Genomic DNA, 16,549 nt, shown 5'->3' with positions numbered 1-16,549 from the left:
TCAACCTCTCACTGCTGTAGTAGGAGGTTCCCACCTGCTTCAAAAGGGCATCAATCATACTGGTACCCAAGAAGAGCAGGGTGAGCTGCCTCAACAACTATCACCCAGTAGCACTCACATCTACTGCGATGAAGTGCTTTGAGAGGTTGGTCACAGCTAGAATTAACTCCTGTCTGAGCAAGGACCTGGACCCACTGCAATTTGCCGACTGCCACAATAGGTCTACAGTGGACACAAATCTCACTGGCTTTCCACTCAGCTTTGGATCACCTAGATAACAGCAATATACATCAAGCTGCTATTTATCCATTACAGCTCAGCATTCAACACCATCTTTTCAGTACTAATCAACGACCTTCAAAACCTGGGCCTCTGTACCTCCCTCTGCAACTGGATCCTCAACTTCCTTATCGGGAGACCACAATCAGTGATTCAATAGTAACATCCTCGCTGAGGATCAACGCAGGCGCACCTCAAAATTGCGTGCTTAGCCCACTGATCTACTCTCTACACATGACTGTGGCTAAGCACAGCTCAAATGGCATTTATACATTTGCAGACGACACCAGTTGTTGGCAAAATCTCAGATGGTGACAAGCAGGCGTACAGGAGTGACATAAATGGTGTTGCAATGACAACCTCGCACTCAATGTCAGCAAGACCAAGGAAATGATTGTGGACTTCAGGAAGGGGAAGTCAGGAGAACACACACCAGTCTTCATTGAGGGATCAGCAGTGGAAAAGGTAAGCAGCTTGAGTTCCTGGGCATTAACATATCAGAGGATTCATCTTGGGCCCAACACATTGATGCAATCATGAAGGTGGCGGCATGCCAGCAGCTCTACTTCATTAGGAGTTTGAGGAGATTTGGTACATCACCAATCTCTTGCAGATTTCTACAGATGTATGGTGGAGAGCATTCTGGCTGGTTGCATCACAGCCTTATATGGAGGCTCCAATGTGCAGGATTGAAAGAGGCTGCAGAGGGTTGTAGACTCAGCCAGCTCCATCACGGGCACAACCCTCCCTGCCATTGAGAACATCTTCAAGGAGGCAGCACCTCAAAGTGGCAGCGTCCATCACCAAAGACCCTCACTATCCAGGACATGTCCTCCTCACGCTACTACCACTGGGGAGGAGATACAGGACCTGAAGACCCACACTCAATGATTCAGGAACAGCTTCTTCCCTTCCACTAGATTTCTGAATGGTCCATGAACACCACCTCATTATTCCTCTTTTGCACTATTTAGTTTTGTAACTTAAAGTAACTTTTATGTCTTGCACTGTACTGCTGCTGCAAAACAAATTTTACAACATCTCAGTGATATTAAACCAGATTCTGATTCAATTTGTGTTGTATTTACCAAAGGTAAGCTTACAGGTTTCATTGGACTAATAATCTGGAGAACAGCAACAAGAGCAAACCTGCTAGAATGATTTAGGGTGTGATGATTCACTAAGATAGCAGCAAGATATCTGAAATGTCTGAAGAGTAGTCCCACATTGTTTCATTGTGAAGAAAATCATTAAAAACATACAAAATGCTTGCCAGTAGAATCGACCTCTTAGCAGCTGAACCATTTACATGGAGAACTACTCATTCATAAAGTATCCAAGAATCCTGTAACCCACAGTGCACCAAGTTTTGTCATACTTGACAACATACAATCTGTAAATATTCCAAAATATCATACAATGCAGAAATTTTGTTTTAGAAAAGGATTTAATATTGAAAGTGGATATTCATCCAAAGTCCAACATCCACAGTATCCAGATTATGCTGATAAAAACTGAAGAAAATCTCAAATATTTCAGACTATCAATACACCTGCAGCAATGTTCCATGCAAGCATTATGAACTTACATCTGTAATCGTGCAATTAAATTCAACTTAGCTTTGTTGTGATCAAGGATTAATACATGGACAACAAGTCAAAAAAACACCATAGCAAGGAAATTAGCATGAATTGAGAGTGATCACCAGACGATACCATTCCAAAGATAATGACAAGTTGAAGAAAATCTGTGCAAGAAAATAATGAATATCCATTTCCTAAAAATCAGTATTTCTACTGTACACACAAAGCCACACCACTGCTTCAACAGTGTCCATTAGCTTCAAACATTATTTGACACCCGAGAGATATTGTCTGAAGATTGTATTGCAAACTTCTGTATGAAATCTCCAAGAGATGAGGAGAGACATTTGCATTATCTGCTGTTTACATTTCTTGAAGAAAGAAACGATCAACGGATGGTTAAATTAACATCACTTATGTGCAGTGATTCACTGCATGACCAAAAAATCAAAACTTTTCATCAAGAGGGTGTACATAGTGCAAGAAACCACTGGGCAGTTGTTAAATGTGGCACTAAAAGTAAACAAGCACTCCTATGTGAAACAATAGCAAGCATTCATGAAATAATACTGATGGGACTGTCCAGTGTAGACAATGGAGCACAAGACCCACAGGGGAAGTAAAATATCTTATTTTTAACCAGGAAACTTTGAACAAATACTGTCATAAACAATTTATAGAACTAATATTTGTCCATGAAAACATCAAACCCAGAAATAACAAAACACATCCAATTTAGTCCAAAACCAATATGCTAGTAGAAAATAGAAATAAAACAAAAGATACTGGAAACAGTGTGCGCATGTGTGGGGTGGGGAGGAAAGAGGCTGCAGGAGGAAGGAGAGATCAAAAAGGCTTGTAATAGAATGAAGGGCACAAAAGGTTCAATAAGTGGGCAATGAGCCAGTGAAAGAGGGTGCTAAAGGCACCCTTGAACAATGAAATGTTGCCCAAGACCTGAAAAATGTCATATCCAAAACTATATACATAGTCAGAAAATAAGCTGGTGCACCTCATGTCTTGAATTCTGTTCGTTGGAACCGTCAGAGAGATCAGACTGGAGGCAAGTTGGAGGATTAGAACAATGAACAGCTACAAGCTGGGAAACAGGTTGGGAGATTTAAAAGGTGTTCTGCCAAGGGGGATACCTGATCTGCATTTAGATTTCCCAATGTAGAAAAGATCACATCATGAGCAACAAATAGTGCAAGCCATGTCAGGAATTAAAGTAAATGGCTGCTTGGTTATTGGAAGACAGTCATTGAGTAGGTGTGGCATCTGCTGCATGGTAAAGTGTCATGAGGGTAGGTGGATATTGGTGATGAACGACTGAAATTTAAGAATATTCATGAGGGAAGAAAGAAAATCTGTCTAGGGGTGGCATCACATTGGAAGATCTCCTTGTGTTCATCCTCACTATTCAAACACGAAGGGGACCCCATCATTATTATGAGAAAGGCAAGATCAGAAGGGAGGAAAATGAAACAGAGTCAAGAGCCCTTTCAATCAAGGGAAACATACATTCAAGGAAAGGAAGATGACACATCAGAAACTGATGTGGAAGGTGGCATCATTGGAACAGATATGTTGTTGATGGAGAAACTAGGGGAACAGAATAAATTCTGTCAGGAAAACAGTATGAGAAGCATATAGTTAAATTAACTGTGGAAGCTAGTGGGCTTGTAATGGATGTTGGTCATTAACTTATCTTCTGAAATAGGTACCGAAGAAGGAAGAGAAAAGACAGGTGAATCATGCAAAGGCAAGAGCAGGGTTGAAATTGAACTGGAAAGTTTCATCTGCTTTCTCAATCTGTAAATAAATTGTTTTCTTCCCATATTTGCATCCCTGTTCACATTTAAAGTGTCTGAGTTATTTAGATTTCACAATTTCAAAACAGTGCTGGTGTCTGAAGATGAATAAAAAAAAATTAAGGTTGGAATTGAAAGATGCTGGATCAAAATAATTAGATGATATTCTGAATCCACACTGCAGTAGTTATTGAAGTAAATGCTGCCCACCTAAAAATGGCTCTGGTAGCTACTCAAATTTAGCTGATACTAGTCATTCTGATCTGTCCAGACCCAAATCTAATCTTTAGTTTATGCAGTTAGCAAGGACACAAGTAAACATGTCATATTAACAACACATGATCTTGTAACTGTAAATGCAGTGATAACAGAGTTTATGTACTGCAGTACAAAATCCACAACCAGCCTTGTATAGTCTTCCTACAAGTACATCCCAAAACCTTACATAGCTCAAGACTGAATTCTTTTCACTCCCCACTCCCAAATTCTGCTATTTCACATTTTTATATCTGTCCACTTTGCCAACTTGCCTTCTAATTTCTTATTGCATAGCTCCACATTGTTTTGTTTTTCTGACTGCCCATTCATAAATACAAATATACAGACAAATAATAAACACACCTCAGAGGCATACTACTATTCATAAATACATATCATATCAATCTCTGTTCTTTGGTTTCTGTTCCCTAACCTCCCAAGTTATATTCTTCCATACCATCCCTTTTGAAAATCCAATTAGAGAACACCCACCATATTTTCCTTTCTCTGCACAAACCAAGAAACAAATTAATAATGTAGTCAGCATACATTTTACAAATCTATGTCTACTGTTTCCAATTAACACATCCTTTCCAACTATTAACTCATTTCCATTTGAATTGTGGACTCTAGAATGTTACCTACAACAGCAAATCCATAATCATTGTACATTGTTTGTTAATAAAAGGATAAAGATGCAATAGTATTTTTCTTTTGAAAATTGAACCAAGACCATTTGCTTTTTTAGCATGTGTCACTTAGATCTCTTACAAATCCACAAAGATTAAAAAGACAGCACAGTAGCAGGCACTGCTGCCTCAAAGCTCTAGACCTGGGTTTGGTTCTGATCTTAGGTGCTTTCTGTATAGAGTTTATATGTTCTCTGTGTGATTGTATAGGTTTCTCCCTGGTATTCTTGTTTCCTGCCACACACCCTGCAGGTTAATTTGCAACTGTAAACTACTGCTAGCCTATGTGGGTGACAGGAGAACTGGAGATACGATGGGAAAATGTAATTGGTGTGGCTGGGTGCTTGATGGTTGATGTGGACACATGGGCCAACGGGCTTGTTTTTGTGCTGTATTACTCTACAACAACCAGCTGACAAATCACTGGCCTTACTGTAAACAGTGGAATGTAACAGAAACCAAAACCACGTGACTGAACAGTAAACATTTGGAGGAGAATCATAAGAATCCCACGAAAGCAGCTTTCACTTCAGGTTTTAGCAGCAAAGCAAGCTTCAGCACAAGTTCAATGACTCATCAAAATAACTCACCACGTCGCTGGTCACCTGTCACAGGAGCCGAGAGGCCCAATGGACCAACATTGAAAGGGTTGAGGTGTACTGCAGAGGTCATTTCGTAGAACAAAAACAGGAAATGCTGGAAGTACTAAGCAGGTCAAGCTACATCCATGGGAAGAGAACGTTTTAAGATCAGAGTCCCTTCATCAAAACAACGAGTGAATGGGAGCAGCTAGAGGGTGAGAACATAAGACAAAAGAATGAGTGCTGCAAAATGCAGAGCAGAAGAACAAGCCCAGTAGGTCAAGCTGCGCAAGTCCTCCACTCCCAGAGAAGGAAAGGGGAAAAAAAAGCTGAGCTAATATTACAGAAGGATGACTGATCTGAAGTGAGAAATCAAGTTACCAGAAGTTGTAGAATTCAATACAGAATAAAGGCAGCAGTGATGTGCCCAAATGGAAAATGAGGTGCTGTTCTTTGAGCTTGCCTTGGGCCTCATTGTGACAGTACAGGAGGCCACATTGGGAGTAGGATGAGGAATTAAACTGTCAGGCAACAGGAAGCTCAGGGTCACCCCTATGGATTGAATGCAGGTGCCCCACGAAGCAATCAACTAATATGCATTTGGTTTCACCAATGTGAAGGAGACCACATTGTGAACTCCAAACACAGTACACTAGATTGGAAGTGCAGGTAAATCGCTGCATCACCTGGAAAGGCTGCTTGGGTCCCTAGATGATGGGAAGGGAAGACGTGAAAGGACAAGAATTACATCACCTGTGGTTGCAAGGGATGTGCCATAAAGGTGGTGGTGGTTGGTGGGGACAAAAGAGTCGACCAGGAAGTGATGAAGAGAACAGTTCCTGTGAAATGCTGGAAGAGGAGAAGGGAAGATGTGTTTGATGATGGAATCTCTTTAAAGGCAGTGGAAATTGTGGAAAGCTATCTGCTGAATGGTGGGGTGGAAGGCAAGGACAAGGAGAGCTCTTTCCCTGTTCTGTCCCAGAAGAACTGGTGAGAGCAGAGGTGTAGGAAAGGGATGAGAGACAGTCAAAAGCTTTGTTAGCAATGGTAAAAGGGATGCCATGTTTCAGAAAGAAAGATGACATTCAAAGACACCTGTACAGAAAGTCTTATCATTGAAGCAAATAAAGTGGAGACAGAGGAAGTGAGAGAATAGAATCTTTATGGGTTGCAGAAGAGTATTCAAGATAGCTATGGGAGTCAGAGGTTTGCAATGGATGTTAGTAGCCAGTCTATCACCTGATATGGAGGTCAAGAGATCTAGCAAAGGAAGGAAAGAGTTAAAGATTGACCAGGTGAAGGCAGGGTGGAAATTGGCAGCAAAAGTAATAATCAGTTGAGTTCTGTGTTTGAGTGCAGGAAGTAGCACCAATGCAGGCATCGATATATTGGAAGAGTTGAGGGAGTGGGCACAGGTAGGACTGAAACGAAGACTGTTCCCTTACTCACAGGAAGACAGGCATAGCTTGGGTACATGCAAGTGCCCAAAGTTACACCTTTGATCTAGAGGAACGAGTGGAGTTGGTCAATGGAAACAAGATGGTCAATGGAAGAACAAGTTCAACCAGACTTGCAACACTTCCAAACAGATTAAATGCCTATAATAAGCCTTCAGCAACTATGTCTGGTGGACACCAATCTGTGTCACCTATGTTCAGAATTCAAGCAGCTTAAGGTAAAAGAACAAATGGAGTTCCACAATTAAGTATTCAGCAATACAAGAATTGAAAATCAGCAATGGTCACCAGGAGAAGTCATCAATTGAGCATAGACACCTGACTTTAACATGTTAGAGTAGATTTCAACAACCCCACCACACACAAATCACAAGATTAATCAACCAGATGAAACTATACTATTGTTTTAATTTCTTAATGTCGTCTTTTACAAAGCAGGTGCCTTGTATGTTCCCCTACCTTTGTTGAATCAGGAAACATAGGTTGTTCACTCTTACCTACTTGCAGTGGATTAACATTTGCTATACATTTGTAGAATTAGATACAGAATTACAGGTTATTGTGCAATAACACATTTCCATAAACACACATTGGATATAATGTGACTGATAACTTAGGGAACACTATATGTATTCCAGATTCCCACTTAGCTATAATATGATTTTGATCAGGAACTAGAGAACTACCAGTTATTTTGAAATTGACAAGCAGGAAAAAAACCTTCTGAGGAAAATTTCTTGTAAAACGGACTGTTTACATGCAACCTCCCTGCAGTAATCAGACAGGCATTGTCTCTCAAGAACACAGGATGTTTCACCACAGGAGGCCACTGGGAATTGACAAGCCATCACTTCTATTGACACTTAAAGCATATTTTATTAAACAATGTAACATGCAGCATTTAGTGTTTGTAGTTTGCAGTAGCAGAAACTTAACCATTAAAAACACATTTTTGAAAATACTGCAGAAAAAAAACTTATTGCAAATCTGAAACTTTAGCCCTTAACCCACCTTTTCACCAATGACAACTGTTTTTAATAATGCAACTTTCTATAACAAGGTTTCTTACAAAGGCAACTATCATGTTACAGCAGAACTACTTGTAATAAAAGGCCAACACTCACCAGTTACATGCTGTGATGTGCTTTTACAGTGATTGTGTGTTTTGTTTGGGTTTGTTCGAAAAGGTTCTCCATCACTGCCACCTGAAGCCATGGTGCAGCCCAGGGAGCCAAACGGCTGCAATTAGCCTCCTGAAACAGTAAGTTATAAATCAGGACAAGGGAAACATCTGCTACTTCTTCCTATCATTTTTCACTTGCCATCAAGACAGAGGAAAGGAGATGAAATAAAATACTCAACACTACATTGCCAATGAAATTCCAAAGAAAAAAATCTGTATATGTACACATGGAAGAGTATTACTGCAAACCTGTTTCAAGCAGGTGAATAGTCAGCCAACAGTTGCCATTCAGCTTAAGCAACAAACTTTGGTGATAAATATACCAGCATAAAGAACAATTGCCCAGCAATAAGTAAACACCCTTAGCAAAGGGGAAGTCTAGCAGAAAAACAAGATTGTTGCAAAATATTTTATACTTCCAATATACAAATTCACTATCTGAAATTGCAACCATATAAACTTCACATCACAAATTCAGTATCCAAACTAATTCAGTATCCAAACTAATATGATAAGACAAAACATCTTTATTAGTCACATGTACATCGAAACGCACAGTGAAATCCATCTTTTGCGTACAGTGTTCTGCAGGCAGCCCGCAAGTGTTGCCACGCTTCTGGCGCCAACATAGCATGCCCACAACTTCCTAACCAGTACATCTTTTTGGAACATGGGAGGAAACCAGAGCACCCAGAGGAAACCCGCACAGACATGGGGAGAACATACAAACTCCTCACAGACAGCGGCCAGAATTGAACCCGGGTCGCTGGTGCTGTAATAGCGTTACGCTAACTGGATAGAAAGGCAGTCTGCTTCCTACTCCATTAATGTGTATTGTAAATACAATTCTCCAACAGTTTTCTCGAATGATTATACTCCTCATAAACCTCTGTCATAACAAAATTTTTGTTCATTAACAGGACAAGCATCTTAAAAAGGTAGTACTCTGAGCATTTCCAATTTTCAGGGCATTTCTCCAAACTTATTCAAAAAAGCGCAAGTCCCCCCAATTACAGACTAATTATGGCTTGAGATGGCTATACATGTTCAATGAGATCAAGCTAGGTCAACTCTCACCCTCTTTCCCCAGAGTTCTGCAAACTCTTTCCTTTCAGATACTTAATTCCCCTTTGAAACCTACAGTTGAATCTGCTTGGCATTCTTGACCCCAACCACTTTTCATGTACAAAACAATATTCTTCTGTTACTTTTATCTTTTCTTCCAATCTCCATTTTATTCCCTGTTCTCTAAACTATTTATTAAATATGGTCATGTGGTGGAAATTGTGGGGAAAATGGCTTAGAAATTAAAATTCATGGCATTTAAATTGCAAATAACCCACAATTTATGCTAAATGTTCTCAAGTACCATGCCTGTGGTGATGAAGTAAATGAGCATGATTGCTTCATCCATTTCTAAAGGTATGATGTTGTGGGACATCTTGGAAAAAGGACAACTGCTAAAATGCCTTCATAGATAAAAAAAATGTCCAGAATTAATGACAGTATTATTTCTATAATCTCAAAGTACTTTTGTATGTAATGGCTCTATATTATCACTGGGTCCCTACTTGCTCCTGCCCAGAGAAAGTAAGACCAATCTTAAGTATTGCTCTAACATTTAGGAAAGAATCAAGACAAAGATATACAAATCATTAAATGCAAGCAAACATAGCAGCATAAATTAGTTACCAAGACAAAAAGAACAAAAAAAGTGCTGTTTAATGGCACTACAAGCTGGATTAGCTAGGAACGTTTACCACTCTTCATTATTAAACGGGGAAAGCCAAAAACATGCATTCCCTGTATTAGACCAGTCATTATGCAAATGGCATTCATTATCTTATCTTAATACATAAAGCTGCTGTCCTTTTAAGGTACAATAGGTCATTTTGAAGATAGTGTCATGCTTTAACAGAAGTATAAATGCACTCATCCTATCATAGTGCACTGAAATAGCAATGATAGTTCCATCAAATGTGTCAATTGTATTCGTGATTATAGAACCATAGAACAAAGTAGGTAATTGGTCCCAGCTCCACCATTCAACAGGATTATAACTGATGTTCACTTTGGTACTCTGCTCCTGCTTTCTCCACATAATCCATTTAGCATGAAAAATAAATGTTTTGATGAAGGAGGTAGATATAATGTCATGGCCTCTTTTGCTTTCTGTGGTAGAGAATTTCACAGATTCACCACCATCAAGGTAAAGAGATTTCTTCTAATATTGGTTAAAATAGCATGCCACATATCCTTGAAGCCGTGACCCCATTTCTGGACCCAACACCATCCCTTCCCCCCCCCCCCCCAACCCCCAAAAAACAGCAATTGGCAACACTTTCCCTGTATCTGGTCGTGATAGAATTTTATAGATTTCAGTCAGATCACCTCTCATTCTTCTAAACTCTAGAATAAATAAACCCAATCTCTTTGTACTTCAGTCCTGTCATTGCAGGAATCCGTTTTGCTAAACTTCACTATACTCCTTCCACATCAAGAACATCCTTCCTCAGATAGAGATCATACCTCCATACAACATTTAAAATAGCGTCGTATGAAGACCCTGTACAAGTGCAACAAAATACTTGCTTCTGTACTCGTTTTTAAAATTACTTAAAGTTACTTACTATCATGGATCAATAATAAGACAACTTTACAAATCATTCAATTAAGAATGACATAATACTGAACAGCTACTCCAGATTTTTTTTAAAATTTAAATGTGCACATGCTAGTTCCAACAATTGCCTTCAGAGAAGCAGCACTGCACTTTTACCACTGCATCCCGCTAAAGATTACTATTTTTTTTAAGTGCTTGGAGCACCAATTCAAGTCCCTTTACTCATTTTCTCCTCACAAAATGTAACAATCACCTTACTCTCTCATTAGATTTTACTGCAGAAAATAGACCCAAGAATTAATGTAGAATAATGTAAAGTTACAATGGACATGTTGTTTAAGTTCCCTACAGCAATTAAGCTAGGAAACTACAAGTACCCAAAGGAATAGATTGTAGTTTAAAGCAGTTACAAAATTCTAAGTGACAGGAAGAAGTTATAATTTGAGTATAAAAATATTACATGCTCAATTTTGAAATTTATATACAAGTATCAAATGGTCGAGTGGTGCTGATATTATTCCAACTGAAGCAACTTACTCATAACACCAAAGTTTGTTCACAGACCTGGAACTAAAGTTGTAATTCTAGTTATATCAGATTTACATTAGCCCAATTATTCACATTTACTACCAATTATTCACATTTACTAACATGCAAGTCACCATTAGAAAGTCACAAAAATTAAAAAGATGGGTTTTTGTGAAGCATTTTACAAAACAGAATGCAAATCAGCAGGAAAGATTAGCATTTATAAAGCACCTTTCAAGATCAGGGTTGGGATATCCAAAAGCATTCTACAAATAATGAAGTGTAAGGATATGAGAAAATATGGACCTCAAGTATCAGAAATATGTCTGAATTTCACATCAGGATGACACAATAATGCTGAAGGAAATTTCTGAAGTGAAGGAGCAACACTATAGCTAATAAGAAAGATTTTCAATTAACTATTACCATATAAAGTCATATCCAATGAGGAAGTAGCTAGAATTTGACGATTTCAGCTTTTTCTTTTGGAGTTTACAGTAGAGGTAAGATACCAAACTTCCCCATACCCCAATCTTACAGTTCTAATTTCAATACAGCTCAATTTAGTGGCTCAAAAAATTCCATCATAATTACTACTCCTCTGGTCAGCCCAGTATTCAGTTAGAAACAGTAAATACTGTTTTTGTTTTTTCTAATTGTTTTCTAATTTGTTTCCAAGCACTTAAAAAAAATTCAAAATTTGTTTTGAATACAATTTCAAACAATTTTTATGCAATTACATCTCCGATACATTTAGAATTTATCATTAGAAATCAACGAAGATACACTCAAAATTTTCTCCCTCAAAATTTTCTCCCAATTCCTTTTAGTAAAGTTTCGCCAAATTTCCTGGCTTATAATATGTATTATCAAAAACCTAATTCAAAAAATATAAGAGGCGAGTAGCGATTAATGCTCACAACGCACTACCAAAAAGACAAGCAAACCAATTTGAGATGCTATTGCTAGAAAGTAATGTACCATCGCTTCTTTCCATTAAAACCAATTCACCTGAGCCAGCGGTGGCACCTGTACGAGATTTCAAATTCTATTTGTCTACCAGCTGGCTGAACAACAAATCAGGTCAAATCTCCAGGCTCCCGCACAACTTCGCAAGTCCCCGATTCGAAACTTTAATCCAGCTCTCTAGCGCTGAAAGAAGAAACGCAACCCCGAAATGTTTATGCAACCACATACAACCTGCAGCCCCCAGTTCTGTTTCCGGGTGCGATCTGAACTGACCCGTCGCAAACTAAGAGCATCAAGTGCTTTCATTGGCCACCATAGACCAGCAACAGCTGAGCATCAACGTCAATGATTGACCCCATCCACTCCAAACTCCCGCCTACAAGTGTATTCCGATTGGCCGTAGGCAGAAAAAACAGCCAAAAACAAAAGCTGTACCTGGAGAAAGCAGAGCCTGTGATTACATAACCAGAACAGGAGCCGGAAAAATGCATTTAAAAAAAAACGAAACGAGTGCCGCGAAACTTTTGCTGTAAAATAAAAGTTGGGAAGTTATCCAGAACCCTGCTCAATTAAGTGATAAATCTTATTAGCAAAAACCTTTGTTGGTACACACGCAAGTCACCGCCTGTCCGTAAGATTGATGCTAATTTTGTGATTATCGAAGGTTTAAGCAACTTAATGTATATAAAACGGCGTATTTATATACACTTTACTGATGACATAATGATAGTAAAGGTAGGAAAGCAAGTTTTGAACAGTGCATAAGTCGGCTACGAAGGGATAGATATGTTATTCCTGGACAAAGTTCTAGCAAATGGAGTTTAATGCGGGAAAATGTATTATGATACAGATGGACCTGGGTGTCCTAATGCATGACTCGAAAGTAATGTGATTATAAGTAATTAGAAAAGTTCACAAAATGTAATTGTTGACTAGGGTTATTGCAAAATAAACATTATTGCAAACTGGAGAAACAACACATTGTATTTCGGCTGGCTGAACAACCCTATGGCATGAACGTTGAATTCTCCAATTTCAGATAACGTACTCCCACCTGTCCTTTCCTCACTTATCCTGATCTATCCAGGACCTCCGACACACACCCAACCACCCCCAGACCCCATCACATAGTTTCTTTCCCCTCCTTCACCTACTCCATCTGCCCATCACCCACACCCTCCTCCTCGGTCCCATCTGTCCAAACCACTTTCCTATTTGGTTCATTGCTCCACCTTCCTTTCCTATCAGATACTATCATCTGCAGCCCTTTGTTGCCTCACCTATCACCTCCCAGCCTCTGTCACCATTTCCACCCCTCCCTCCCCCACCTTACTCCATCTGTCAATCACCCCTCCTCACCTGGATCCACCTATCACCTGCCAGCTCTTGCCCCATCCCTCTTTATACTAACCATCTCCCCTCTACTCTTTCAGTCCAGATGAAGGGTCTTGACCCAAGACATCAACTGTCCATTGCCCTCTACAGGTACTGCTGACCCACTGAGTTCCTCCAACAGTTTGTTTTTTGCTCCAGCATTTGCTGTCTATGTTATTATTCCTTGGGTAATGAATGCAAAAGAGAGGGATATTTTGCTTCAGTTATATTGAGTGTTGATGTGACACATCAAGAATACAGTGTATTGTATTGGTGTCCTTATTTAAGGAGATGTGTTGGAAGCATCTCAGAGAAGGTTTACTGGACTAAGACCTGGAATGGACAAGTTGTTGTATGAGGAAGAGTTTTATAGCCTAGACCTGTGTCTACTGGAGTTTAGAAGAGTGATACAAGTAAATTCAAGCCTAGCCTGTTGAACATTTCTTCATAAAGGCAACTCACCCATTCCAAATCATAATCTAGTAAACCTTTCCTGAACATTTTCCAACACATTTATATCCTTCCTAAATAAGGCAACCGAGCTGTCTCACCTTTTGGAAAATCAGGAATATGTGCAACAACACAAGATTACTTGATCAGGATAGACAGAGAACAGACCTTCTTTCCAAGGTCATAAGTAGTGATGTTTGCTGCTGATCAATTTTATTTGCAATCCCTCTGGAATTGTAGTAGACTACACTTGCATGTAAGAAGACCTAGGTAATGTCCAAACATGGGCAGATAAGTGACAGTCATGTCATTCAAGACAGAACAGTCTTGAACCAGGGGTACAATCTCAAAATATGGCATTGTCTATTCAGGACATAATGAAAGGAAAATCTCTTCACCAAAAAGGTAATGAATCTTTGAACTTCTTTACAATAGGCAGTTCTTTACAATATTGTATCCAATGCTCTCAGCATTTTTATTTAAATCACAAAGGGAATAAAATCAGCTGATCAGCTGGTCATTGTGAGGATCTCAGCAGGAAGCAGAGATGGATCATCCACTCAGCTCTTCGAGCTAATCACAGTTGTGAATGCTTCAGCAATAGGGAGCTTAATTTAAGGTAGCACCTGTTCTGAAGGGCTCCAAATCATACAGCCCTTGACTTTTACCCGTATGAATCAGACATTCATGGCCTTTCAGCTTATCATGTCTGCCCAAAATGCAGGCAGCCTATCTAGGCTAAACCTTTTGTGTAAGACAGCAAATTGTGAAGCTTTCATTACACATCCAAGTACATTTTAAATGCAAAAGTTCCGATCTCCATCATCCTTTCAGCTGGGTAACTGTACATCCACATCTTCTCAGCACAGGCTCAGGTGAAGGACTGTGTCCTTGAGTAATGTCTCCAGAAAAAACCCTGGTTCACAAAACTCATCTTTAACAAATGATCAGATCATTGGAAAACTGCAGACAAAAAATGCATTACTGTATGCATGCCCTCTTCATTGGGAAACCCAAACATCATCACACCCTCCACTTAGGTCAATGCCATACCACATACTACCTACTTGGTGCCTGCAGTCCAAAGCTTGTAGGAGCAGGAAGATGTGGGCAAAGGGGGTTTGCTGAATGGCAAAAATTGGAATGGGGGGGGGGGGGGGGGAAGAAGAAAGATGATTGGAGGGGAGAGCAAAGAAAGTATTAGGACTAGTAAAACAGGAGTTATAGAGAAACAACAGATGATCAGAGAGGGGAAATCAGAGATAGTCAAGCTTTGCACCTCTCAGTGCTTCACAATAATGGTACTAATGAGTCTGAACAGAATTACTGTATTATTTATAAACTATAATGAATGTCCTCAACTTGATGTCACATTCCTGGTAATTATCTGCATATTTGTTATCTACAGTATAATATGTGCAACAGCCAAAATACGTCATCACATTGCGCAACCTCAATCTTCTATTCTGGCTATTTTGTTTGAGTGGCTTGGATTCTGATCACCATCACCCTACCTTTCAGGCAGCAAGTTCCAAACCCACAACACCCCTTTGATGAAAAATTCTCTCTTCAATTCCCTTCTAATACCTCCATCTATTATTTAAAATATATCGCCCTGATTATTTTCTCAAAAGAAATAGATCAGTTCTCGTTCAGTTTCTTGCTCAATGACATAGCCTAACAGTTCCACTGCCTGGATTGGAACTGATACCACAAGGTTTTGTGCTCAGCTCTCCAATGAAACAGGGTGGTTATGACAAGACTGTGCTCCAAGCATTTTATCATAAGGAGAAATAACATTCCCCACTCCCTGTTTACCAATTAGGTCTCACTGATGTTTGCATCCTTAAAAGCCTTGACATTAAAGTCACCCCAGACGTTTATGTTTGCATCCCTCTGGAAATAACAGCCAGGGTTTCCCACCCCACCCCCTCAAGGCCTCATCCATACCTTCCAGGATCGAGGTATATGTACTAATGACCACAGCATGCTAATTTGGTGCTGGAATGAGCTGGAGGGTCAAACGTGTTCACTTATCCCACAGGGGAAAACACCCGAGATGCCAGACCAGCTCACCTGTGAAGGCAAAATCCACCCCAACCAAGACGATGTGTTCCCCTTCTGGTTTACCCTTCAAGCTGTACCCACTGTCTTGTTCTTTAAGCTGGCCATCCCCTGTGCTGAGTGAGAAGAGAGTGTCCGTGCATGAACGGGGCTCAGAGGAAGAACAGAGGGATGTGTAAATGAAGGTAAGGAGATTCAACTGGGAAGATCGTGGGTGGAGAAAGGGAGGAAGAGGGCGTCTGTGAGGAGAAGGAAGGAGATTGGGGTGTATAATAGCAAGAAGATTGAAGACGTGGGTGGGAAGGCAGATGTGGGTGGGAGGGCAGTAGCAGGCAGGAAAGTCTGTGCTCAAACCCATTCGTGTGTACGTGCACCTTCTCTGGAGCCCTCAATATCTTGTAACTCGGCCTTCTCCACTCTGAAGACTGAACCCTCAGCCTTCTCCAACCTTTCCTCCAAACCGGAGTCCTCGCCCCACAACAGATCTCCCCTATGTAAAGTTCTCCAAGTAGCCAGATGTTTAACTGCTTTTCGAAATGCTCCTCGATCACTGATCTCACCTTTAAAGCGTTGTCCGTCGTCGATTGCTCCAGTGAAGCCGCCTCTCAGCACCAGAAGCCTTCAGAAGGTCCAAGCTCCCGCTCGCAGCTTCGTCTCCATGCCGAATGTGCACTGCATCATGGGATATAGCGGGAGGCTG

General features: G+C 40.1%; 1 protein-coding gene across 4 annotated transcripts in view; it reads right to left on the bottom strand.

Moving 5' to 3' along the window:
- Window positions 1-16,532, bottom strand: part of LOC127580981 (bcl-2 homologous antagonist/killer-like) — a 36,448-nt gene extending 19,916 nt beyond the window's left edge. Inside the window, exons 1-2 of one of the 4 annotated variants that reach the window (XM_052035016.1) lie at window positions 16,410-16,532; window positions 7,783-7,911 (exon numbers count right to left, since the gene is read on the bottom strand). In XM_052035016.1, coding sequence (XP_051890976.1) covers window positions 7,783-7,873 — 91 coding nt within the window. In that variant the 5' untranslated portion in view covers window positions 7,874-7,911; window positions 16,410-16,532. Of the gene's footprint in view, window positions 1-7,782; window positions 7,912-11,418; window positions 11,978-12,003; window positions 12,247-16,409 lie in introns of those variants that run through there. The other 3 variants (XM_052035017.1, XM_052035014.1, XM_052035015.1) reach the window with 3 other exon arrangements.
- Window positions 16,533-16,549: the final 17 nt, after the last annotated feature.

The sequence above is a fragment of the Pristis pectinata genome, chromosome 20 (assembly GCF_009764475.1).
Source record: "Pristis pectinata isolate sPriPec2 chromosome 20, sPriPec2.1.pri, whole genome shotgun sequence".
NCBI lineage: Eukaryota > Metazoa > Chordata > Chondrichthyes > Rhinopristiformes > Pristidae > Pristis > Pristis pectinata.
Note: the sequence above shows the minus strand (reverse complement) of the source record. Positions and strands in the feature narration are given on the sequence as shown.